This window comes from Lolium perenne, chromosome 5, assembly GCF_019359855.2.
Source record: "Lolium perenne isolate Kyuss_39 chromosome 5, Kyuss_2.0, whole genome shotgun sequence".
Taxonomy (NCBI): domain Eukaryota; kingdom Viridiplantae; phylum Streptophyta; class Magnoliopsida; order Poales; family Poaceae; genus Lolium; species Lolium perenne.
In genome coordinates this window covers 154,980,712-155,005,611 of record NC_067248.2, presented here as the reverse complement: position 1 = coordinate 155,005,611, position 24,900 = coordinate 154,980,712, and the positions used below count along the sequence as shown (strand labels likewise).

The window sequence follows — 24,900 nt, the reverse complement described above, 5'->3', positions numbered from 1 at the left end:
CATAGAGTGGCGCAATCAGACAACGCTAAGATCTATCAATTTCTTACACAATCTAGGGAGCTTTTCAACTTGTGTCTACAGCCAAAAAAAACTCCCTGCCTGTCTATTCTGTCCACCGCTGACATAGAAGTTGAGGGAGGAGTGCATCCACATGGCAAAGAGATAAAATGGAGTTATGTGTTGACGGCCAGATAATCGTTTATTATTATTCAGGCTGGATGTCTCATGGATTTGTTTTGTTATGCTGTTGCCGCACAAGCCTACAGTCTTCTCAGGATGCTGATGAAGATGGTCGAGTCACGAGATAGAATCAAAAGAGTTCTGGCGGAGCGCACAACCATGGGACCCGAGAAGGTGCATGCAGCTACAAGCTACCCGCTCAGCAAACGTTGGTCGGCAATGTGTTACAGAGACTTTGATCAACACGTGTTACACGTGTGCACATCTAATCACCACTCCCTATATTCCCCGTTTGGATCTCTCTCATCTTCCCCAAATCATCTCAGATCCCAACGTGTGGGCAACGCGTAGCCGCGTAGGCCGGTTTCAGCCTTTCACCTGCCGTATAAATCACACGGGGAGTGAGCTGCCAGCAAGAGCTAAGAGCAAGCACACCATTCGATCGATCCACCACTTCTGATGGAAGAAGCAACAATGCCGCGGAACCTGGGAGGCTCGCTGCCGGTGCCCAACGTGCAGGACCTCGCCGGCCGGCCCGAAGACCTCCCGCCCACCCTCCTCAACCGCTACCTGCGGCCTGAACCCACACTCCCCGACGCCCCTGCCGACGAGCAGGAGCATGTCCCCGTCGTCGACTTCGCCCGGCTCTTCGGCCAGAAGGAGGAAGATCGCGCCGAGGAGGCCGCCAGGCTGCGCATGGCCTGCGAGGACTGGGGCTTCTTCCAGGTCGTCAGCCACGGCATTCCCGAGGAGACCATGGAGGAGATGAAGAGGAGCGTCATGGGATTCTTTGCGCTCCCGCTGCCGGAGAAGCAAGCTCTCGCCCAGGAGCCTGGAGGCATCGAGGGGTACGGCCAGGCGTTCGTCGTCTCCGAGGAGCAGAAGCTCGACTGGGCCGACATGTTCTACCTCGTCACGCAGCCGCCCAGCTACCGCCACCTCCGCCTCTGGCCCTCCAACCCCTCCACGTTCAAGTAAGTACTCATCACATTTTTCATCTAGCAAATTGCAGCATCCGTTGATGTCCACAACCGTGATGTCTTCTCTTGCTGCAGGGATTGCCTGGAGAGCTACTCTGCCGAGGTGCAGCGGGTGGCCCGCGAGCTGCTCGGGGCCATGGCGGGGAACCTGGGTGTGCGGGACCCCACGGACATGACGAGGCTCGCCGAGGTGCAGGCCATGAGGATGAACTACTACCCGCGCTGCCCGGAGCCGCACGCGGACCGGGTGCTCGGCCTGTCGCCGCACTCCGACGCCACGGGGCTCACGCTGCTGCTACAGGTGGGCTCCGTTGCCGGGCTGCAGATCAGGAGGAACGGCCGCTGGCTCCCCGTCTCGCCGCTCCCCGGAGCACTACTCGCCAACGTCGGCGACGTCGTCGAGGTCTTCACCAACGGCAAGTACAAGAGCGTCGAGCACAGGGCCGTCGTCAACCCGCGCCAGGAACGCATGTCCATCGCCGCCTTCCACAGCGGCAAGTACGGCACCACGTACGGGCCGCTGGAGGACGTCGTCCGCGACCAGGAGCCGCGCTACAGGAGCGTCAGCGTCGAGGACTTCTATAAGCTCGTCGTCTCCACCAAGCTCGACGGCAAAAAGATCATGGACGCCATGAAGATCAATTGATGATGGGTTTGTTCTTTATTGTTGCTCACAATAGTGATTACTAGTTGAGTTGAGTGCCCGATTGCCACGGCCCACATTCCTCTAGCTCATAGGCATCAAGGCATTTTAAGCAAGCAGCTATATTTCTTTTCGCAACATGGCATTAGAGACGAGCGTTGTAAGAACAGTGCGGCTTCATCGAATCCAAAATTTATACCCGCTGAAATAGTTCCTTGCCACGCTACATCATTTCGGCGCTATTAGCACGCTAATAGCGTATTTTTCGGCCAACTCTATTTTGTTATAGCGCTATTTTTTTCCTTGCTTATTACTGAACCGCCCTGCCATGAATATTTCCTCAAAGGCGTGTTGCACCTTAAAGCCCAATCACCGTCAATTCCTGACAAGGGTCCTATAGACTACTTCATCAAATTGTTCATTTTACTTAAATCATTCTATTAATGATTTCCATCATTTGCAAGTAAAAAATACTCTTCAGGTATCTTCTAGTGATAAATGTATTTTGATTTTCTTATTCTCGCACTTCCTGTAAGCTCGGAGATCCAATCCGACATTATACCCGAGACTACATTATTGACTCGTATGTGAATCACTCTAAGCTTTGTAATTTCATGAAAATCTATCTAATGATCTACTGGATGGCTCCCACTCTGGTTGCTTGGGCAGCTATATATAGGGAAGAAACACAGAGTTATCTAGAAGATTCGCAACAGAATGGCCTATATTAAGAATATGGATTTGCTATGTATCAGTTGTGAGAATTTTTGAAGTTTAACTCACACACAAAAAAGTGCTTCAGTTGCACTTTTTGCACTTTCTGACCAGAAAAATGCAGCTGGAGCGAGTTACACTTTGCTTCTAAGGAAAATCTCACTGAGACATAGAAAAAACCTTAAGAATAAATCTTTTGCTGCTAGCTAGAGGAAAGAAACACACAATTATCACGCTGATAATTCTACCAAGGGGCAAGGATGAAGGAAACTTAAACCCTTTTGTCGAGGCGAGCGAGTATGAAGCCTGATCCTTTTGTACTTTGCATGGTAGATCATCCTCCAAAACCCTCTGGCCTTCCTCTCCCGTCACCATGTCTGACGAGGATCCCAAGAAACTCGAAGAAGAAGAACTCAAGCAGCGTGAGTCCCTCAACAATTCTCGCCAAGAAGACCATGATCGCCGCACTGCTGAGATGGGAAAGGCGGTCGGCACCACCTCTCCACATGCTCTATCTAGCTTTGACTATAGTTTAAATGCCTGATTACACATATTAACTCATTTTCATGGAGATTTACTCAAATACTAGTAGTTTTAATAGGATTGGAGGCCTGGACACGCGCGCGCTGACTGGAAAGAAAAACATACTCCAAGGATTTTTTATACTTTTTTCTTGTCTTGGACGCGTGGTGACCAAATAAATGGCTGCAGGTCTGTGGTGGGATTCGCTTTTCCATTCCAATCATGTGCTTAGACTAGCCCTAATGAGAGTATCATAAATAGTATCATCCATGTCATGTTGGCAGAAATCTGATGTGTCACATCACTTAATGAGGTGAGAGATGAGAGTAGTATCATAAAGGGCGTCCCCAACACACCTAGACAGATCGTATCTAATATATGCCAGCTAGGATCAAATCCAACGTGGCAGCCTAATCAAAGACGAGAGAGAGAGAGAGTTACCGTATCTTATTTTCGATACGACTCCTATCATTGAACCCGATGCAAATTCATTCATCCGCTCTCAGCGAGCGCACATCAAAACCACACAAGCCTCATTTGATTGGTTGTTTACCGGGCCCATGCATTAATGAAATTAGATACAATCCACTGTGGTAGCGTTGCACTTAGCTGAGGTGGAAGACATGATACACTGATTTAGCCGTATCATGACACATAAACCTAGAAAATTTTATGACGAATACATCATATACACGAAGATATGGACAAGGTGAATTGGTCGAGACTAACACTGGATTTTCTTATGGATGGTATAAAAGAGTACCGGACGAGAGGAAGAGTAAACCTATATGGTAACCTACCTCTGCTACAGGTAATTGTAAAATAACACATCTTTTTATTTATTTGTGTGGCAAATTATAGAAGACCAGATTTTCTTATGCTCCTACTTAATAATATTTGTTTGTTTGTGTCACAGTTTTGGTACTGGGAGAAATTCTATGTGACCTTACCTAAGCACGGTGTAGATATAGATTATTCTCGCCGTGAGAAGCCGTTGATTCAGTTTTGGGATGAGCCGAAGGTCGTAAAGAGACAAAAAGTCAAATTTGGAGAAGGGGATGTATGTACAGTTTTGTTCAATGTCATTTACAGTTTCTTTACTGCCAGGAAATAATAATTTTTTTCTGTATGTGAACAGATTATCGACCACCTGATGAGCGAAGTAGAATATGTAATGCACATACCAACCCATGCTAGACCTGAAGTATGCACAGATTAACACATCTTTTTATGTCCACTGCATTGCAAAAAATGTTTCTGACTATGCTGATATTTCTTTGCAGGATAAAACAACAACCAATCAGATACTACTTCGGTTACAAATTATGGATAACAACTTAACAAATAAAGCACACAATGACGAGTTCGTCTATTTCAGGCCTTTAAAAGATGGTCTGACAGACACTCAAGTTGTGATGAAAGAAATATTAAAAAACCAACGGCGTATAATGATGGCTTTGGAGGTAAAATCCTATTACACATTATTGCACCTTACTACATTGCCTACTACATGAGCCTTCAGGCATCACATATTCTCCATGCAGGATAACAGGTTCATTTTGCAAGAAAGTTCAGATGAAGAAGTTAAGGTATAGTTAAGGTTAAATTTTGCTTACTTCAAACTTATGCAACATTTACAAACTGATTCTTTCCTGGTGCAGAAGTCCAACTGCAGGGTGGGAGACAAGTGCACATGGCACAAGGGACCTAACGCAGCAAATCTCGATGACGACACGGATGCATCTACGGATGATGATATCAACTCTACCGACGAAGGAGAGAACACAATCGCAAAGAGACTACGAGGACCTTCAAGCAGGAAGCCAAAATCAGCTTACAATAAAGAAGCATCATTTGTGTATTATGAACACGACAAGCAACAACTACTATTAAGAATCTGCCAAAGCATTAGTCCATTTTCATAATACACAAAGGATGCTTGTCGTGTTCATAATACACAAAGGATGCATCTTCTTTATTGTAAGCTGATTTTGGCTTCCTGCTTGAAGGTCCTCGTAGTCTCTTTGTGATTGTGTTCTCTCCTTCGTTTGTAGAGTTGATATCATCATCCGTAGATGCATAAGTTTGAAATAAGCAAAATTTAACCTTAACTATACCTTAACTTCTTCATCTGAACTTTCTTGCAAAATGAACCCGTTATCCTGCATGGAGAATATGTGATGCCTGAAGGCTCATGTAGTAGGCAATGTAGTAAGGTGCAATAATGTGTAATAGGATTTTACCTCCAAAGCCATCATTATACGCCGTTGGTTTTTTAATATTTCTTTCATCGCAACTTGAGTGTCTGTCAGACCATCTTTTAAAGGCCTGAAATAGACGAACTTGTCATTGTGTGCTTTATTTGTTAAGTTGTTATCCATAATTTGTAACCGAAGTAGTATCTGATTGGTTGTTGTTTTATCCTGCAAAGAAATATCAGCATAGTCAGAAACATTTTTTGCAATGCAGTGGACATAAAAAGATGTGTTAATCTGTGCATACTTCAGGTCTAGCATGGGTTGGTATGTGCATTACATATTCTACTTCGCTCATCAGGTGGTCGATAATCTGTTCACATACAGAAAAAAAAATTGTTATTTCCTGGCAGTAAAGAAACTGTAAATGACATTGAACAAAATTGTACATACATCCCCTTCTCCAAATTTGACTTTTTGTCTCTTTACGACCTTCGGCTCATCCCAAAACTGAATCAACGGCTTCTCACGGCGAGAATAATCTATATCTACACCGTGCTTAGGTAAGGTCACATAGAACTTCTCCCAGTACCAAAACTGTGACACAAACAAACAAATATTATTAAGTAGGAGCATAAGAAAATCTGGTCTTCTATAATTTGCCACACAAATAAATAAAAAGATGTGTTATTTTACAATTACCTGTAGCAGAGGTAGGTTACCATATAGGTTTACTCTTCCTCTCGTCCGGTACTCTTTTATACCATCCATAAGAAAATCCAGTGTTAGTCTCGACCAATTCACCTTGTCCATATCTTCCAACTCCACCATTAGCCAAAGGTATTTTGCACTGACTGTGTATTTGGAGGTAGGGCATAGCAGGCGACATATAGCGCACAACGTGAACCTTCTTATGAAGTGTTCATCTGTTGAACCTTTTTCCTGTTTTATCTGTCTCACCAAGCCATCGTAAGTAATTGCTGACCCAGCTCCATCTTTGTATAGTTGGTACAGTTCTTCCTTTTTCCTAGCCCTGGCTCTTTCAGTATCATCTTTTGGATTAATATCTTCTAAATTGGGTTCCCCTCCTTCCCATGGCAGGCCAGTATATTGGCGACATCTTCCAAGTGAATATGCAGAATTCTACCATTGAAGACGAATCCATGCCACTCTGTGTCGTAAGTATCAGCTACTTTCTTGCAGAACTTGCGACGAATTTGAACGTTTCCTAGACTTAACAATCCTGCAAGAGGGGTTTTTGCAATTCCCTCCCTCTGTTCCGCTGTCAAGATTACATTAATTAACTCGTACAGTGCTGTTTGACAGCAGACCTGTGTTTCCTGTATATTATTAATGGAGTCATTAGCAGGCTGAGTATGGTTCGATATTGTTAGGTAATTCTGGAATCGAAGATATGTACCCTATCTTGTCGTGTCTCCTTTTTGGCTTTCACTGGATCAATGCTTTTATCACCGGAAGCCTTCGATGGTGAAGGAACCTGAGCTATTTTCGATTTTCTCTTGATAGATTTAGAAGAAGATTGATCCTGATAGAAGGCACGCCAGCAAACATACCAAGTTGAAGATCATGTTGTTTATAAATCTCGAAATAAAACCAAGGTTGTATATATTTCTATTTAGTACAGATCTTATAATTCTGGATCACATATGTTCTCAGATCTACTAACCTTGTTTGTTATGGTTGATTGCACGGATGAATTCTTCCCAGCAGGTGTTGATTGCGGCGATGGCTCCACATGCGTCGATGATTTCGTCACTGCAGGGGTAGATTGCGGCTGTGTCTTGTTTGCTGCTTCAGGGGAGATTGGATTTTTTGGTGGAGGGTAGTAGTTCGGCTCTGGCGGATTAATCATCTTGAATATCGGCAGATGACGAGGAGGCTGTTTTGTTGCGGCGGCTAGAGTTGACGAGGAGGCTGTTTTGTTGAAGATCGGCAAATAACGAGCCATGTTTATATACTGACGTCTGGAGCCCTAGAGTTGTTGTCACGTAGTTTTAGATCTTCTTGTTACGTAAGACAATTCATTAACAGACATACGTACCTATGCACACAACCATGACTCTGCCATATGGACCCACAACCAAGACTCTGTCATATGGACCCACATATACGGCACTCTCGATCATATGTAGACACCGACACCACTCTCGATCATATGTACACATCGACACCACTCTCGATCATATGTAGACACCGACACCACTCTCGGTCATATGTAGACACCGACACCACTCTCGGTCATCCGTAGACACCGACACCACTCTCGGTCATATGTAGACACCGACACCACTCTCGGTCATATGTAGACACCGACACCACTCTCGATCATATGTAGACACCGACACCACTCTCGGTCATCCGTAGACGACGACACCACTCTCGGTCATATGTAGACACCGACACCACTCTCGCTCATATGTAGACACCGACACCACTCTCGATCATATTTAGACACCGACACCACTCTCGGTCATATGCAGACACCGACACCACTCTCGGTCATCCGTAGACGACGACGACGCCACTCTCGGTCATCTGGATTAACGACGACAGCACTCTCGGTCATCCGTAGACACCGACACCACTCTCGATCATTTGTAGACACCGACACCACTCTCGGTCATATGTAGACACCGACACCACTCTCGGTCATATGTAGACACCGACACCACTCTCGGTCATATGTAGACACCGACACCACTCTCGGTCATATGTAGACACCGACACCACTCTCGGTCATCCGTAGACGACGACGACGCCACTCTCGGTCATCCGGATCAACGACGACAGCACTCTCGGTCATCCGTAGACACCGACACCACTCTCGATCATTTGTAGACACCGACACCACTCTCGGTCATATGTAGACACCGACACCACTCTCGGTCATATGTAGACACCGACACCACTCTCGGTCATATGTAGACACCGACACCACCCTCGGTCATCCGTAGACGACGACACCACTCTCGGTCATCTGGATCAACGACGACAGCACTCTCGATCATATGTACACACCGACACCACTCTCGATCATTTGTAGACACCGACACCACTCTCGGTCATATGTAGACACCGACACCACTCTCGATCATATGTAGACACCGACACCACTCTCGGTCATCCGTAGAGACCGACACCACTCTCGGTCATATGTAGACAACGACACCACTCTCGATCATATGTAGACGCCGACACCTCTCTCGGTCATATGTAGACACCGACACCACTCTCGGTCATCCGTAGACACCGACACCACTCTCGGTCATATGTAGACATCGACACCACTCTCGATCATATGTAGACATCGACGCCACTCTCGGTCATATGTAGACACCGACACCGCTCTCGGTCATATGTAGACACCGACGCCACTCTCGCTCATATGTAGACACCGACACCACTCTCGATCATATTTAGACACCGACACCACTCTCGGTCATATGTAGACACCGACACCACTCTCGGTCATCCGTACACACCGACACCACTCTCGGTCATCCGTAGACATCGACACCACTCTCGGTTATTTGTAGACACCGACACCACTCTCGGTCACCGTAGACATCGACACCACTCTCGGTCATATGTAGACACCGACACCACTCTCGATCATATGTAGACACCGACACCACTCTCGGTCATATGTAGACACCGACACCACTCTCGGTCATCCGTAGACACCGACGCCACTCTCGGTCATATGTACACATCGACACCACTCTCGATCATATGTAGACATCGACACCACTCTCGGTCATATGTAGACACCGACACCACTCTCGCTCATATGTAGACACCGACACCACTCTCGATCATATTTAGACACCGACACCACTCTCTGTCATATGTAGACACCGACACCACTCTCGGTCATCCGTACACACCGACACCACTCTCGGTCATCCGTAGACATCGACACCACTCTCGGTTATTTGTAGACACCGACACCACTCTCGGTCACCGTAGACATCGACACCACTCTCGGTCATATGTAGACACCGACACCACTCTCGGTCATCCGTAGACATCGACACCACTCTCGGTCATATGTAGACACCGACACCACTCTCGATCATATGTAGACGCCGACACCACTCTCGATCATATGTAGACACCGACAGCACTCTCGGTCATATGTAGACACCGACACCACTCTCGGTCATCCGTAGACGATGACGCCACTCTCGGTCATCTGGATCAACGACGACAGCACTCTCAGTCATCCGTAGACACCGACACCACTCTCGATCATTTGTAGACACCGACACCACTCTCGGTCATATGTAGACACCGACATCACTCTCGGTTATATGTAGACACCAACACCACTCTAGGTCATATTTAGACACCGACACCACTCTTGGTCATCCGTAGACGACGACGCCACTCTCGGTCATCTGGATCAACGACGATAGCACTCTCGGTCATCTGTAGACACCGACACCACTCTCGATCATTCTGTTCCGTTCACATAACCCTACACCTAACCCTAACCAGTAGATCAGGCACACCCTCGATCGTGTGATAATGGCTCTAGCTGTGGGTATATGTGCCAAAGGGTCCCAATCTTGGTTCTCCATGTGTATACGTCCTAAAAAAACCTAAAAGAATGAAAAGGTACATTGGTGCACCCTCGCGCGGAGAAATCTAGGGGGTAGACCCGCTGGGGCACACGTTCCGCGGTTTTGGGGGGAGGAGGGGGAGAACGACCGCCGGAGCACCGGAACCCCACCAAATCTTGCATGTGGGCCTATGCTATGTGTGAAAGTGTGGTGCAAGGTGTAATGGTGCAAAAGTAGCTCCCCTAAACCCTAAACCCTAGCCCTAACCCTACACCTAACCCTAACCAGTAGATCAGGCACACCCTTGATCGTGTGATAATGGCTCTAGCTGCGGGTATATGTGCCAAAGGGTCCAAATCTTGGTTCTCCATGTTTATATGTCCTAAACAAACCTAAAAGAATGAAAAGGTACAATGGTGCACCCTCGCGCGGAAAAATCTAGGGGGTAGACCCGCCGGGGCACACGTTCCGCTGTTTTGGGGGGGGGGAGGGGGAGAACGACCGCCGGAACACCGGAACCCCACCAAATCTTGCATGTGGGCCTATGCTATGTGTGAAAGTGTGGTGCAAGGTGTAATGGTGCAAAAGTAGCTCCCCTAAACCCTAGACCCTAGCCCTAACCCTAACCAGTAGATCAGACACATATTGGGGGCTAGACTGTGCCAAAGGGTGCCACACATGGTTTTCCATATGTCCATGGACTAAACAAACCTAAACCTATGAAAAGGTATATTGGTGGAACCTCGCGCGGAGAAATCTAGGGGGTAGACCATCCGAGGCTCACAGACAGCCGTTTTTAGGGGGGAATGACCCCCGGAGCACCGGAATGCCACCAAAACTTGCAACTGGACCTAAAACCTAACCCTAACACACCTAAAAGAATGAAAAAGTACATTGTGCACCCTCGCGCGGAGAAATCTACGGGGGTAGACCCGCCGTCCCGCTGTTTTTGCGGGAAGGAGGGGGACGACCGCCGGAGCACCGGAACCCTGATATATGTGGGTGGATGAACATGGAGAGTAATTTTGTATTGCACATTGTGTAATAAATAGTCATCAAAAAGAAAAACTAATTAACAAAATAAATATAAGTATTAGATGAAATAAAATAGTTAGAAAAACAAATTAAATGTATATTGGCGCACGGCAAAGAAGGCAGCGCACGGCAAAGGACCCTTTGCCGTGCAACTAGTCTGTCTGCACGGCAAAGGGGTGAGCCACGGCAATGCCCAGGCCTTTGTCGTGCATTGTTTCTTTGTCGTGCGGCTTGTAGGGACTTTGTCGTCCACCTATCATTGCCGTGCGCTTTCTTGTTTCTTTGCCGTGAGATATTTCTTTGCCGTGCGCCAAGTCTTTTCTTTGTCGTGCTTGGTTTCATTGCCGTACGCTGCTCCCAGACTTTGCCGTGCGTATTGTCGTTGCCGCGCGTTCTGCTTGCTGCGCACGGCAATGATATGCTGCACGGCAGCGCCTGATTTTCCCGTAGTGCAAGGAGTATATGTTATATTTGTACGTCTTAATTGAGATCAAACATGGAAGAAGGCTGAATAAAACAGGTGAGATAACATTTGTGTGTGCATGCAAACAGTTCTTTCAATCTGGCCTATTTGTTGTCGATCGTGCTCGAGAAAGATGGCTTCTGTAGATACATCCTAAGAGCAATTCCAATAGTATAGCCAGCTGCTGGCTATAAGCCAACTGTCATGTCATCTATAGCCAATTTAGAGCCAACGTATACAATAGTACGCTATAAAAATGTAGTACTTTATCAATGTATGACCCACTTTTTACTCTTACAAAGTATCCATGTTATTGACACTTGCTATTGGGAAGAATAAGAACAGCTCGCAGTGATGGAGCTCTCCCGCACGCGCTCCCGCTCCCTGCCTCCGGCGCGACCCAATCCTACCACCAGCCCCTCGCCGTCGACCGCTCGGTCCACGGCGACCACCTACCTTGCTGCAGCCCGTGCCGCTGCTGCCCGCTCCCCCGCCAGCTGGCCGGGCCTTGGATCCCCTGGGCGGAGCGGGGCTCCCGCCCAGATCCAGATCTGCGCCGCCTCGGGTCCGGAGCTTCCCCATCCCCCTACGCCGCCGTCTGCCTGTAGCCTGCCGGTGAGTAACTGCTCTGCAACGCCGCGGGGGTCAGTGGCTATCCAGGGCAGGACTTATGGCGGCCAGTTGCGCGTGCGCTCCATGGTAGTACGGACCGCGCCGCTGCCGTCTCCGCCGCCTGCGCGCGAATCTGGGGCTTTGGATGCCACGGCTCGTCGCTTTGATGAGGAGAGCCCGGAATGGCAAGTGGTGGTCTCGAGGCGACGGAGGCGTCCGCTGCCCGTACCATCTTCGGCCGCCAGCCGGCCACGCTCCAACGCTCCTTCTGCCACCGGAGTGATGAGGCCTCCTCGCTTCCCCCTCCATAAGAAGCGCCTACGGGGGGAGTGCTTCAAGTGTCTAAGTCCCGGCCACCACATCTCCGACTGTCGAGATCCGGTGAGGTGCCGCTCCTGCCGTCGCAGCGGGCACATTGCCAGAGAGTGCCGTGCGGGTCCGAACCCGTGCCGCGCTACCAAGGACCGTCTGCAACCCCCTCCCCCTCCACCAGCGCGGATGGCGTCCCGCCCAGGGGAGGCGCACCGGCGCCCGGCTCGGTCGACGGCGGTCATCGTCTGCACGCCGGAGACGGAAAGTGCGGCGCAGCTCCTCCACTCCAAGGCCATCGTCCTCACTGCGTCAGCGCGCCGCAACGACCTCTCCAACGACCTCGTCGCCAGGGCCATTGCTCGTGACTGCAACGTGCCGTCGGAGCGCTTTCAGGTGTCCAGGCTCCGGCCAGGGTGCTTCCTTGTCCGCTTCGACATGACCTGGCACAGGGACCAGGCCATGGACGCCGGGGTCGTCTCCTGCCGGGGCATCGCCCTCACCATGGCCCCGTGGCAGCAGGCCTCCATCCGCGCGGAGCACCGCGTCTGGCGCTACTACTGCCGCGTCGCGGTGGAGGGAGTGGCGCTCAACTTCTGGAACAAGGAGGTCATGCAGACCGTGCTCGGCTCCTCCGTCAAGGTCGACGTCCTCGAGTACCGGTCGGAGGCCCTCGACGATGCGCAGGTCTGCTACGTGTGGTGCTGGGCCTGCAGCCCCGACGATATCCCACGAGCCTGCGACGCCTCCTTCCTCACGCGTATGGGCGCGGCGCCGCCTCTGCGCTGCTCCCTTCCCGACGGCACGCCCCGGGAGGAGGGCTTCGAGGACACGAGGGAGCCGCTCCTCATCCACCTCGACAAGACCAAGGACTTCGCGCCGGCGGAGCGGCGCACCCCCAGCAGTCGCGCGTCCGGCATCCCTTCCCCGGAAGTGGCGCTCATCGACGCGCACGTCCCCACGGAGCGCTTCGACTGGAAGCTCGAGGTGGAGGACGCCAACCCCAGGGCACGCCGCGACGCCCCGGACGTGCACGCTCGCCTCGGACCACGCCGCCGCGAGGATCGTGATGATGAAGATGACGACCTGCCTGGCCGCGGCGGCTGCCGCCCTCGCCGTCCCTGGCGCGATGCCTTGCTTGGCCGCGCCGGCCGCGGTGGACAACAGCATAACGGTGTCAACGGAAACGCCTACAACAACAACCGCCGCCGGCAGCGGCGCGGGGTGGAGGGCGGCGGCCGTCGCAGGGCCCTGGACGGCGCGGCCCAGGACAAGGGCGACGCCCAGGCGGCTGCGGAGGAGCACGCGGTGGTGACGCCTGCGGTGCTGTCTGTGGAGGGCCCGGCCCTTGGCGCCATTCTCGCTGCGGCGCGCTCTGGTGCGGAACTGGGCGCGTCGGGGCCGGTGCTGCCGATCGACGGAGGTTCTCTGGAGGAGCCAGACCTCCTGCCTTGTCGTTTTGACCCTGCCTTGTTCTGGCAGGACCTCGCGCGCGCGGACCCGGTGGCAATCGAGATCGAGGCGGCTCAAGGCTGGCCGCTGGCGCAGCACCCTGGTTGGCATGCCGCCGCCGGCCCCGAGCTGCCAATCCGCGACTTCGGCCAGCTTGAGGACGACATCCTCTTCGGGCCCGGCGTGCAGCTTCCAGCCATGCCGGGGGGCTCGGTCCCCGTCGTTCTAGCGGCCCCGGATGTGCAGCCTTCCCCGGTGGCCACGCCGACGGAGCTCCGCGGTGACCACGGCGTGCGCGGTGCCCGTGCGGACCAGGACGCCCTCGACATGCTGGCGTCCAAGTTCGGCGCGTTGGAGGTGGACGGCGCCACGACCTTCCTCGCCAAGGTGCTCAGCTTGCTGCCTCCGTCCATCATGGGGGCCATCCCTGCGGCCGTCGCGCCGCAGCCTAGGGCTGGCCGCCGCAGGCGTCCCAAGGGCGAGCTGCTGCCTTCGCGCCGCTCATCGCGCATCAGCAAGACCAAGAACGTGGGCGCGCCTGCTGCCTTGCCGTGCATCCTCGAGGAGGTTGCGCCGCTCGAGCTGGGCGTCGACTCAGGTGCGGGCAACGCGGCGTCGGCCTGCCTTCCGCCGCTGGACGCCGAGGAGATCGCGCGCATTCAGCGTGACACTGGCGTGCTCCTAGGCACGCGTGTTGCCCTGCCTGACGCTGAGCTCCAGTCCATTCTGGACATGGAGGCTTAGGTCTAGCGCGTCCTTGTCGTTGCGTTTCTTCTCCAATGTTAGAAGACCTCAGTTGTGTCTCACAGAGGGTCTCCCCGGTGTCGGAACCCTGCTGTTGCTGTCGTGTGCTGTTGTGTTGCGAGCCGGTCGGCCCTCGCGTGTGTCGTGCCTTCAAATTCCCGTCGAGAGTAGCTCCGGATGATTGTGCCGTTCTGCGATGTTGTAACCTGTCTCGTCACCGTGAAACATGTATCTGTTCGTCGACCTCCTGGCCCCTGCCCGATGCTTGCTTCGTCCTCAATGGATTTAGGCCTTAAACTCCTTGACTGGAACCCGCGGGGGCTCAACAACCCTGCGAGGAGGGCGGCAATCCGTGGTGTCATCGAGCGGTCGGCTTGCGACATCATTTGTCTCCAAGAGACAAAGTTGGCCGGCGTGTCCGATGCTGTTCGGGTGGAGGCGGTCGGCGCTCGCTGCCGCTCGGCTTTCGATTCCTTGGCTGAGGGTACAAGGGGTGGCCTGATGATTGCTTGGGACCCCGACAAGTACGATGCTCAGCTTATCAGTTCGGCGCGCCACTCTATCACCGCCACCTTTGCGAGCCGAGCAGGTGGAACCCCCTGGACACTCACCAACGTCTATGGGCCTTCCGATACCGATGCGGCCAAGGAAGCCTTCCTCCATGATCTTGCGGCTCTGCGACACACTGTGTCTGGTCCCTGGCTCATCGTGGGGGATTTCAACGTCATCCTCGCCGCCGCGGACAAGAATAACCACCGCCTAAACCGACGCCTTATGTCCAAGTTTAGGGCCTTGCTGAACATTGCTGAGTTGAAGGATATCAAGCTGATGGGTCGCCGTTTCACTTGGAGCAACGAACAGGACCCGCCTACCCTTGTCCGCCTTGACCGTGCCATTTGCAACGTCGACTGGGACAACTCGTTCCCCAACGCCCAGCTCACGGCCATCTCTTCCTCGGTCTCAGACCACTGCCCCTTGGTACTGTCTTGTGCGGGCAGGATCAAGCGCTACTGCGGCTTCCGCTTCGAGGCGTTCTGGCCCTACGTCGAGGGGTATGCCCAGACGGTGGCTGAGGCTTGGGTTCAGCCCTGCAACCATTTCAACGCCCTCATCCGCCTCCACCGTAAACTGTCTCGGACGGCTTCTGCCCTTCGTGTTTGGCATAAAAAGCACATTGGTGACACCAAGCAACAGCTGCTACGGGCTGAGGAAACGGTTCGCCTGTTAGATGCGGCTCAGGATGTGAGGACCCTCACGGAGGAGGAGGCTACCCTCAGGCGCCAGCTTAAGTCCCGTATACTGGGCCTCTCGGTGATCGAACGCATCCGCATTCGCCAGCGATCCAGGGTCTGTTGGCTTCGTGCTGGTGACGCCAACACCCGTTTCTTCCACGTCAAAGCTAGCGGAAGGCGCCGGAAAAACTTCATCCATTGCCTGCGTCGTGAGGGTGGCACGGATGCAGTCTCCCAGGAGGAAAAGCGACAGGTGGTAGATGGTCACTTCCATAGTATCCTTGGCACGGCCACGGCAGCCTCCTTCACCTTCGACTGGCCCTCGCTGGGCCTGCCCACTCACGACCTGTCCGCGCTTGACGACGACTTCACGCTGGAGGAGATCCATGCCGCTGTCAAGGCCATGCCTGCGGACAAGGCGCCTGGTCCCGACGGCTTCATCTCCAACTTCTTCAAATCCTCCTGGGAGTTGGTCGGCCCAGACATTCTCTTGGCTTTTCAGCAGATTGCGGATGGTAACCTCGCGGGACTGCAACAACTGAACAACTCTCATATGGTGCTACTCCCGAAGTGCGATGACGCCTCCTCCATGAAGGACTTCCGCCCCATCAGCCTCATGCACAGCTTTGCCAAACTGTTCATGAAAGTCCTCGCCACCAGACTGGCCTCTAGGATCGACGACCTGGTGGGCATTGAACAAAGCGCCTTCATCAAAGGCCGCTGCATCCAGGACAACTTCATCTACGTTAGGGCCCTTCTACGCCGCCTCCATCGATCCAAGACCCCCTCGCTATTGCTAAAGCTCGACATCTCCAAAGCCTTCGACTCAGTCTCATGGACGTACCTGCTCGACATGTTGAGGGCTCGTGGCTTCGGGCCGCGGTGGAGGAATTGGATTATCGCTTTCCTGACTACCGCCTCTTCGCGGGTGCTCTTCAACGGGGAGGAAGGGGCGAGCATCAACCACCGAAGGGGCCTTCGGCAGGGAGACCCCTTATCCCCGCTGCTCTTCATCCTCGCCATGGAACCCCTGCCACGCCTTTTCGCCATGGCCACTGATGCTGGCCTTCTATCACCTGTGGCGGGATCCATCCGCTGCTCCCTCTACGCCGATGATGTTGCCCTATTCATCAAACCGACCTCCGCAGAGATCGCTACGGCGAAGGCCACCCTGCAGGTTTTTGGCGAGGTTTCCGGGCTGGTGGTGAACCTCACTAAGAGCCAAGCTATTCCGATCCGCTGCGACGACATTGACATCGCCACCATCCTGCAGCCGGTCGGTCTGCAGGTTGCCACCCTGCCGTGCACCTACTTGGGCATGCCCCTCTCGCTTCGCCGGCTGCGGAAAATCGACATCCAACCCCTCATCGACAAGATCGCGGCGCGGCTCGGTCACTGGAAGGGTCGGCTGATGTCCAGAGCAGGCCGACTTACCCTGCTCAGGGCGGTACTATCGGCACTGCCGGTGTTCATCATGACGGCGCACTCCCTGTCCGCCTGGGCAATTGAGCAGATCGACAAACTTCGGCGTGCGTGGCTTTGGGCAGCTAGGGACACATGCACTCCGGGCCAGTGCAGGGTCGCCTGGAAGCTCGTCTGCCGGCCACGGGACTTGGGCGGCCTGGGGGTGCTGGACCTGCAGCGCTTCAACAACGCCCTGCGGCTGCGGTGGCTTTGGCAAGCGAAGACTGGGGCGGTCAAACCTTGGAACGGGCTTCTGGAACAACCACCCAAGGCCGACCAAGCCCTTTTCGCCTCCATGACAGAAGTCACCATTGGTAATGGCATGGCGACAAGCTTCTGGTCCGATAGCTGGGCTGGGGAACCGCTGAGGAAGCAGTGGCCCTTGCTCTTCGAGGCTTCAAGGCGCAAGAATAGGACGGTGGCGGATGCAATTCTTGACGACCACTGGCTCACGGACCTGCGTGGGAGGGTGCCCCTCGACCTATTGCCGGATTTCGTCGCACTCCGCCAGGTGGTGCGAGGTTGTAGCATCGACCCGCACACTGAAGACAACTTCCGGTGGAAGTCCGCTTCAGGAGTTTACTCCGCCTCCTCCGCCTATGCCATGCAATTTGACGGGAGCCTGCAGTCCTCTCTACGCCATATTTGGCCGGCATGGGCACCTCCAAAGTGCAAGTTCTTCATGTGGCTGTTGTTGCAGCGCCGGGTCTTCACGGCTGATAGGCTCCTACGCTTTAGGATGCCTAATCAGTACTTCTGCCCTCTTTGCCGGCGAAATCTTGAGACCCCGGCGCACCTCTTCGCTGAGTGTCCTTGGTCTAGGGAAGTTTGGGAGCGCTCCGCCGCTTCATTCTCCTGTCCGGCAATTCGAGCTCCAGATGTCGATGGCTTAGCCCTCTCTTGGGCGGTGTCCAAGCTGGCAGGAACCGACCGCCGGGCTGCCTCATTGACCATTCTGGTGGCGTGGGAGCTTTGGCGTGAAAGGAACAGGCGTGTTTTTTGTAATAAGGAGTTGAGTGTGTCGGGCCTAGTCCACCTTATTTCGGACGAGGCTAATAGTTGGGTGCTTGCCGGTGCAAGGCACCTTGTAAGGCGAGAGTAGGCCATAAATTTGCGGCGGGTCGCCACCGCCTCGTTTTTTCCCTGTACAGTTTTTCTTCTGCTATATATGAAACCAGCAGCTCTCCTGCTGAGATTCAAAAAAAAAAAAAAAACTCTTACAAAGTGTCTAGAAGCACGTGCTAGAGCTGGCTCTTGCATAAGAGCCCACTCTCATTCTCTCTCCTCCTCTCTCTCCTCCAACTAAGCAATAATATACTATTTTATTCCTTATAGCCAGCTGATTAGAACTTATTGTACTTACTCTAATGTTAGACTGCTCACAGTGGGAGTAACATAGCTAGTAACATCACACATCTCAAGGCATTTTGGTGACATGGCATGCGAATAAATGAAGAAAGAGAGTGAGCTGGTAACTAGCTATGTTACCATAACATCACACACCCCAAGACAAAATGAGTCTACAACATAATAAATAACACAATGCATGACACCATATATAAGTTACCACCCACTATGAAGGTAGTAACCTAGACTAGTAACATGACATATGTTACTAGTCTAAGTTACTCCCCACTATGAGCCTTAGACGTGCATTGCATGTGCACATTTACTACGTATATGAGGGAGGACCGGAGGAGACAATGCTCAAACGATCCATTGGGATCAGGCGGCTCTTTTCTCCCACCTCGGATTTGATGCCTCATTCTTTTTCTTGCCTCTTCACCTTGTTTCCAAATTGCCTATCAAATCCTTGTAATAGCTGCTGCTAGACTGTGTGTGTGTGTGTGCGCGGGATCTATCTGGCTTTTAACATCAGGAAGTTGTGCTACCACTGTTGTGCCTCATGGCCGGAACGGAGGAGTAGAGCAAGAACTGCAAAAGATTCAAGGCGCCGAGCACCGCCATCACCCAGTAGAAGTAGTCCAGGTGGCCCTTGTCGAGGTCCTCAGGGATCCACCCGGCGAACGCCACGGCGCCGAGCGCAGCCGTGTTGAGGTAGTTCCCCACTGCGACCGCTAGCTGCGCGAGCGCGGTGCACATGCTCCTCATGCCGTCCGGGGCCCGGTCGTAGAAGAGCTCGAGCATGCCGATGACCGCGAACACCTCCCCGGCGCCCAGCACGCCGTACGCCGGCGCCTGCCACACGATGCTCACCGCGCCGGCGGCGATCCGCCGCTTCCTCTCGAGCAGCGCTGAGTAGGCCATGGCGAGTGCGGACAGCCCGAGGCCGACGCCGATGCGCCGCGGCTGCGAGAGGCCCCGGTCCTCGCCGGTGGCCCGCCGGGCCAGGGGCACCAGCACAGCGTCGTAGACGGGGATAAGCACGAGCGTTGCGAGCACGTCGAAGCTGGCCATAGAGGCCGGCGGCACGGCGAACGAGCCCACGCGGTTGTCCATCGCCATGCCCTGCTCGATCAAGGTCGATGACATCTGCGACGTGGCCATGAAGAACACCACCAAGGATGCCCACACGGGGCACAGCCGCAGCAGCTTCTTCACCTCCTCCACCTGAGACACCGTGCATAGCCTCCACTGGCCTTTCTTGTCCAACGTCGGTGGTGGGACAATGGCAGCCTTGTCCAAAAATCTGGAGAGGAAAGCATTAAGAAGAAATCAAACCGATTTTTATCTCCAAAGACTGGTTCTGCTGATTTCAAAGGGTTCTGGTTTTATAAATGGTTGGAGTTACTTAATAGTTATAAAGGGGATGGTTCAGTGGCTAATTGTTGTAATTTCTGTATCAGAGGTCCGAGGAAATGTCTCAGAGGTTAGGATGCAAATTGGGCCATGGAGTTTAATTTTTTAAGTGGAGAAAAAATTATTATCTGGGTGGGAAGCTTAGAATGCATGAGGTTTTCCACTAGACGATTGGGCGATGTAAGAAACGGCTACTGTCTTCTCCGTCGAAGAAACTAGAAAGATACCCCGCGCATTGCAGCGAGAATTTTTCCGATAACTCTATTTTGTAAAAAACAAAAGGATATAAATTGATTGGAATAGGATGTTATTTGTAGGAACATGCATGATTTAATTGGCGTAAATAGTCAAGAGGCTAACTTAATAAAACTGACTTGAAATGGTTATGTAGTTGGCGGCTAAAAGTTGATGATGTGGATAATTGGATGGCTTAGAAATAAATGATGTGGCTTGCATGTAGAGTATTAATGAATGTTAGTGGGGGATAACATGGATAATTGGATGGCTAATAAAATGGATGATGTGGATAGCTTGCATGTTGAGATAGACAACTTAAATGACCCTCTAGTGGGGTTTTGCTTTATCAGAGGTCTGAGGAAATGTCTCAGAGGTTAGGGTGCAAATTGGGCCATGGAGTTTAATTTTTAAAGTGGAGAAAAAATTATTATCTGGATGGGAAGTCTGAGAGAATTGGTTTGTCGACTGATCAATGGGCTCGGAGATATTCTTTAGACTTTATGACCAAGAAGAGTTGTATTGGTTACAGAGAGGGAATGTTCACAGGCTAAAAGTAGGTGATGCTATCGCTGCCTATTTTCATGCGGTTGCAATTGGTTGAAAACGAAAATGTTCAATTTTTCTCTTTGGAAGGGAGTACTGGTGTGATTACTGATGAACAGGAACTAAAAGAACACATCTATGAATTTTATTTAAAAAAAACTTTCTAGGAGAGAAAGTAGAGGAGGTATGTCTCTAGCTTTGGATGTTTGGAATGGTACAGAAAGTTACTGATGGCGATAATAGTTCTCTCATTAGGCCTTTCTCCATGGAAGAGGTTGTTGAGATATTTCCCTGTTATGTTTTATAAGTTTTGGAGCTTGATTCAATGGCTCGTGTCTTCTGGAGCTAGGTTGATTCTGTCTAATGCTTGTTTAGCCAATATGACCGAGTTGACAATTGGTTTCTATTATATTGGAGAGGGAATGCATCAACAAATGGACAAAGTGAGAAGGAGATTCTGCTGGGAGGGCTGTAATCAGGAATTTAAGTGGGAGTCCAATGATCATTTGTTGTTCCTGTGCCATATGGTGATTTTTCTCTGGACAATTGTCATCCGAGTTGTGGGGTGGCCGGTAAATCCCAGACATTTGCTTTGGATTTGTTTTCTCTTACCAGGCATGGAAGTGCAGATAATTTTGATTACATCCGGATTAGCTCAGCTGCGGTGATGTGGTCTCTCTAGACCATACGCAATGATCTGATCTTCAAATTTCTGCGGCGTTCTACTGATGCTATGTTCCAAATAATGTCTTTCTTACAGCTCTGGCGATCTTTATGGAAGCCTAGAATGCAGGAGGTTTTCCACTGGACGATTGGGCGATGTAAGAAACGGTTGCTGTCTTCTCCATCGAAGAAATACTTAAGTGATCCTTTTTCGGTTTTGTTATCCTAGTGTGGATGGGAGTTTTTTCTTTCTCAGCTTCGGTCTTTTTATTCTTGCCTGTCTCAGGGATTAATTGGTTTCTTGTGTTGGTTCGTGGCTCAGGTGTAGCTTCCTGATGTTCAGTAGTTTCTTATCTTGTTAGGCTGGCCCTGGTGCCTTTGCGTTGTAGTGTTGTTGTCAGTGGGGTTGTCCCTTGTGTGCCTAGACCCTAGAGGTGTTTGCTGGAGTTGCGCTCCAGGTTTGAGTTTCTTTCTAATAAAGCTGGTGTGAAACGGGTTCAAAAAAAAAAAAAAAAAAAAAAATGGTGTGAAACGTTGTAAACACTTGGTTGCTTTATAAAAGCAAAGGACTGATTTTCTATAAAAAAAAAGATAAGCAATTTGTTCGTAGCATATATATAGCGCCAAGCAAGTGCACCACCATCACGCGGCGCAACATTAAATTTTCCAGACATAAAAAGTAACATGAGCTTTCAAAACTACCTGAACTGATTGGTATGCTGAACCTGGAAGGCAGCCTCTGATGGCGCAGGCAACTGATGCAGGGCAGAGCAATCATCGGGCAAGTCCAGACGGCAATTCCTGGTAGCCGCAACAACAACTTGGGCGACCCTTGCCATGGGGCTCCTCTCTCCTGGCCTCTTGTACCTGTACACACTCCTGCCGGCGAGGAACACCACGAACCCGAGGCTCATGAGGAGCAGAGGGACCGCAAAGCCGACTCCCCAGCCGACATTGTCCTGCACCCAGACGAGCACGGTGGTCGACAGCAGGGAGCCGACGTTGATCGAGAAGTAGTACCAGTTGAAGAAAGAGCCCTTCCTCATGCGCTCCGCCGGGTCGGAGACGTCGAACTGGTCGGCGCCGAAGGCAGAGGTGCAGGGCTTGATGCCACCGTTGCCAAGGGCAGTAAGATAGAGTCCTAAGTAGACGGCGACACGGCGGACTTGGTTGGAGGATTGCAGCATCCATGGCAGTGCTGCAGAAACCGTCAGCACAAGCATCCCCTAGCAACGAAAATGATCAGAAATGCTGGACACACACTTTTCTTTCAGAAAGGGGAGATGGTGCCCCCCGGGACTCTCTGATGCACTTACAACGGCGTAGACCGAGAGGAAAACCACTATCGTCTTGTATCTCCCCCAATATGTGTCTGCCAAGAAAGCTCCGACGAGCGGCGAGAAGAATGTGGTGCCGATCCAAGTAGGCACATTCCTTGCTGCGTCGACGTTGCTTTCTTGGAGCACGCTGGTGAGGTAGGTGACCAAGTTCTTAGATATCGCGAAGAAGGCCAGGCATTCGCTGAACTCGATACCTAGAGCAAAGAGCAATGCTGAGCACCGATATCTTTTCGAGAAGAAAAATGATGAGCGTTAATTGTGCAGCAGTACCTAAAACGAAGAAGCATGCTCTCCAGTTCCCTGTGCTCGTCTTAACAGCAGGCAGTCCATTAGCATCAACTGTTCCATCACCAGTATGCCTTGTATCCCCATCCTGCATGACGAATTGACGATAGGGTAAAAGCTAAGTTCAACTGAGAGAGTGCGTATATGAAATCGAACTCTGGTTTATACTTGCCAGTGCAACATCGGGAGGTATGGGATGCAGCAAGGGTCTCTCCTCATCGCCTGCTTCCATGCCTGATCACTTTTGGGTATCTCCAACTGCAGTACATAGGAGGATAAGCAACAAAAGTTATCTTTTCGCTTCCAAGTTCCAATGACTCCAGAGAGAACTCAAATCGCCGGATAAAGAATTGGCTGATAATCTGAATAAATCAAGTTTGTTTGGGATCAATTTTGCTAAAATCTGCAGAGAGAGAGAGAGAGATCAGAGAGAGAGAGAGAGAGAGAGAGAGAGAGAGAGAGATACCAGGTGCGGTGGAGCTGGTAAATGATCATTATCTTTGGAGGAGAGGAACCGAAGAAACCGAAGGAAGCAGATGGGATGTCCTCTCGGTGGGAATCATTTTCAGTTTAGGAGGAATCTACAGTACCTTTGGTTGTCCGCCAAGCTTCACCAAAATGAAGTATGGTATTGCTTTGTTGGGCTCGAGATATATGGCAGACCCAACCTAGCCCGTGCATCTCTTACTGAGAGCATCTCCGGCCGGAGCCGCGTCCCCCAAACGACACCGGATCGAGCGTTTTAAGGACGTGTTTTGTTCGTATCACGTTTGGGGATGTCGCTTCTCAGTCGCGTCCCCAAACACCGCCCCTAACATTTTTTTATAGGGTTTTCGAAAACACAACCATTTATTAAATATAGCATACAAATAAATATGTTTAAATAAATATGTTTGTCGAGATTGTTTTTAAATTAAAATACAACAAATAATAAAATAATTAAACAAATGTAATAAATAGGGCTAGATCAAGGTGCCGCGGCATTTGCTGATAATCCTTTGATCCTCCATATATGCTCAACGAGATCAGTTTGAAATTGATCGTGAACATTGCTGTCACGGATCTCTGCGTGCATGGCGAGGAAATCAGCAAAATTTGCAGATAACTCATGATCAACCTTCGCAAGATGGCACTAACACTCATAGGGACTAACATGTGTCCTGGCATTAGTCTTGCGGTCGTCGTCAATGATCATGTTGTGCATGATCAAACAAGTTTGCATCACCTCCTACATTTGGTCGTGAGACCAGCTTAAAGCAGGGTACCGACAATTGAAAATTGAGCTTGAAGCATACCAAGTGCCCGCTCGACATCCTTCCTGCAAGACTCCTATCACGCAGCAAAGTGGCAACTCTTCTGACCTGATGGAGCCAACATTGTTTTGATAAAAGTGGCCCATTTTGGATATATATCATCGGCTAGGTAATAGCCGTTGATATATTGGTGGCCATTGATCTCATAGTTGCATGGTGGAGCATGCCCTTCCACTAGTCTACTGAACACCGGAGACTCCTGCAACACGTTGATTTCATTGTGTGATCCTTCCATGCCAAAGAAAAGAATACCAAATCAATAGGTCATAATCTGCCACAGCTTCAAGCACCACACTGCAATATCCAGGACGCCATTTGTATATACCTTGACAAGCAAACGGATAGTTATTCCATGACCAGTGCATGCAATCAATGCTTTCAAGCATTCCAGGGAATCCTCTGGCAGCTTTTTATGCCATGATCCTTGCAGTCTCTTCCTCAGTTGACCCTCTCAAGTTGTATTTGCCAAACTTTCTCACCACAGCTCGAAAAAACTTGTACATGCACTCAATGGCAGTAGACTCACTCATGTGGAGGTAGTCGTCCTGTGTATGCAAGCATTCTCATGGCGGCGATGCACTTCTGAATCGACGAGAACCCGGCAATGCCTACAGCGTCGTGCTTGAGC

At 51.1% G+C, this 24,900-nt stretch overlaps 2 protein-coding genes across 3 annotated transcripts; one reads left to right on the top strand and one right to left on the bottom strand.

Moving 5' to 3' along the window:
- Positions 1 to 574: 574 nt before the first annotated feature.
- Positions 575 to 2,011, top strand: LOC127300309 (S-norcoclaurine synthase 1-like). Its single transcript, XM_051330410.2, has 2 exons — positions 575 to 1,154; positions 1,236 to 2,011. Exons 1-2 carry the CDS (start codon positions 640 to 642, stop codon positions 1,804 to 1,806), a joined length of 1,086 nt encoding a protein of 361 aa, XP_051186370.1. The 5' UTR covers positions 575 to 639; the 3' UTR covers positions 1,807 to 2,011.
- A 16,508-nt stretch (positions 2,012 to 18,519) lies between these two features.
- LOC127300306 (protein NRT1/ PTR FAMILY 8.5) lies at positions 18,520 to 23,585 on the bottom strand. Of its 2 annotated transcripts, XM_051330407.2 has the most exons (6): positions 23,426 to 23,585; positions 23,132 to 23,217; positions 22,945 to 23,047; positions 22,651 to 22,868; positions 22,037 to 22,560; positions 18,520 to 19,781 (listed from the first exon to the last, which is right to left on the bottom strand). In XM_051330407.2, exons 2-6 carry the CDS (start codon positions 23,189 to 23,191, stop codon positions 19,007 to 19,009), a joined length of 1,680 nt encoding a protein of 559 aa, XP_051186367.1. In that variant the 5' UTR covers positions 23,192 to 23,217; positions 23,426 to 23,585; the 3' UTR covers positions 18,520 to 19,006. The 2 variants fall into 2 exon arrangements, with proteins under 2 accessions (XP_051186367.1, XP_051186365.1); XM_051330405.2 differs by lacking the exon at positions 23,426 to 23,585 and having other exon boundaries at positions 23,132 to 23,401.
- Between the last annotated feature and the right edge of the window lie 1,315 nt (positions 23,586 to 24,900).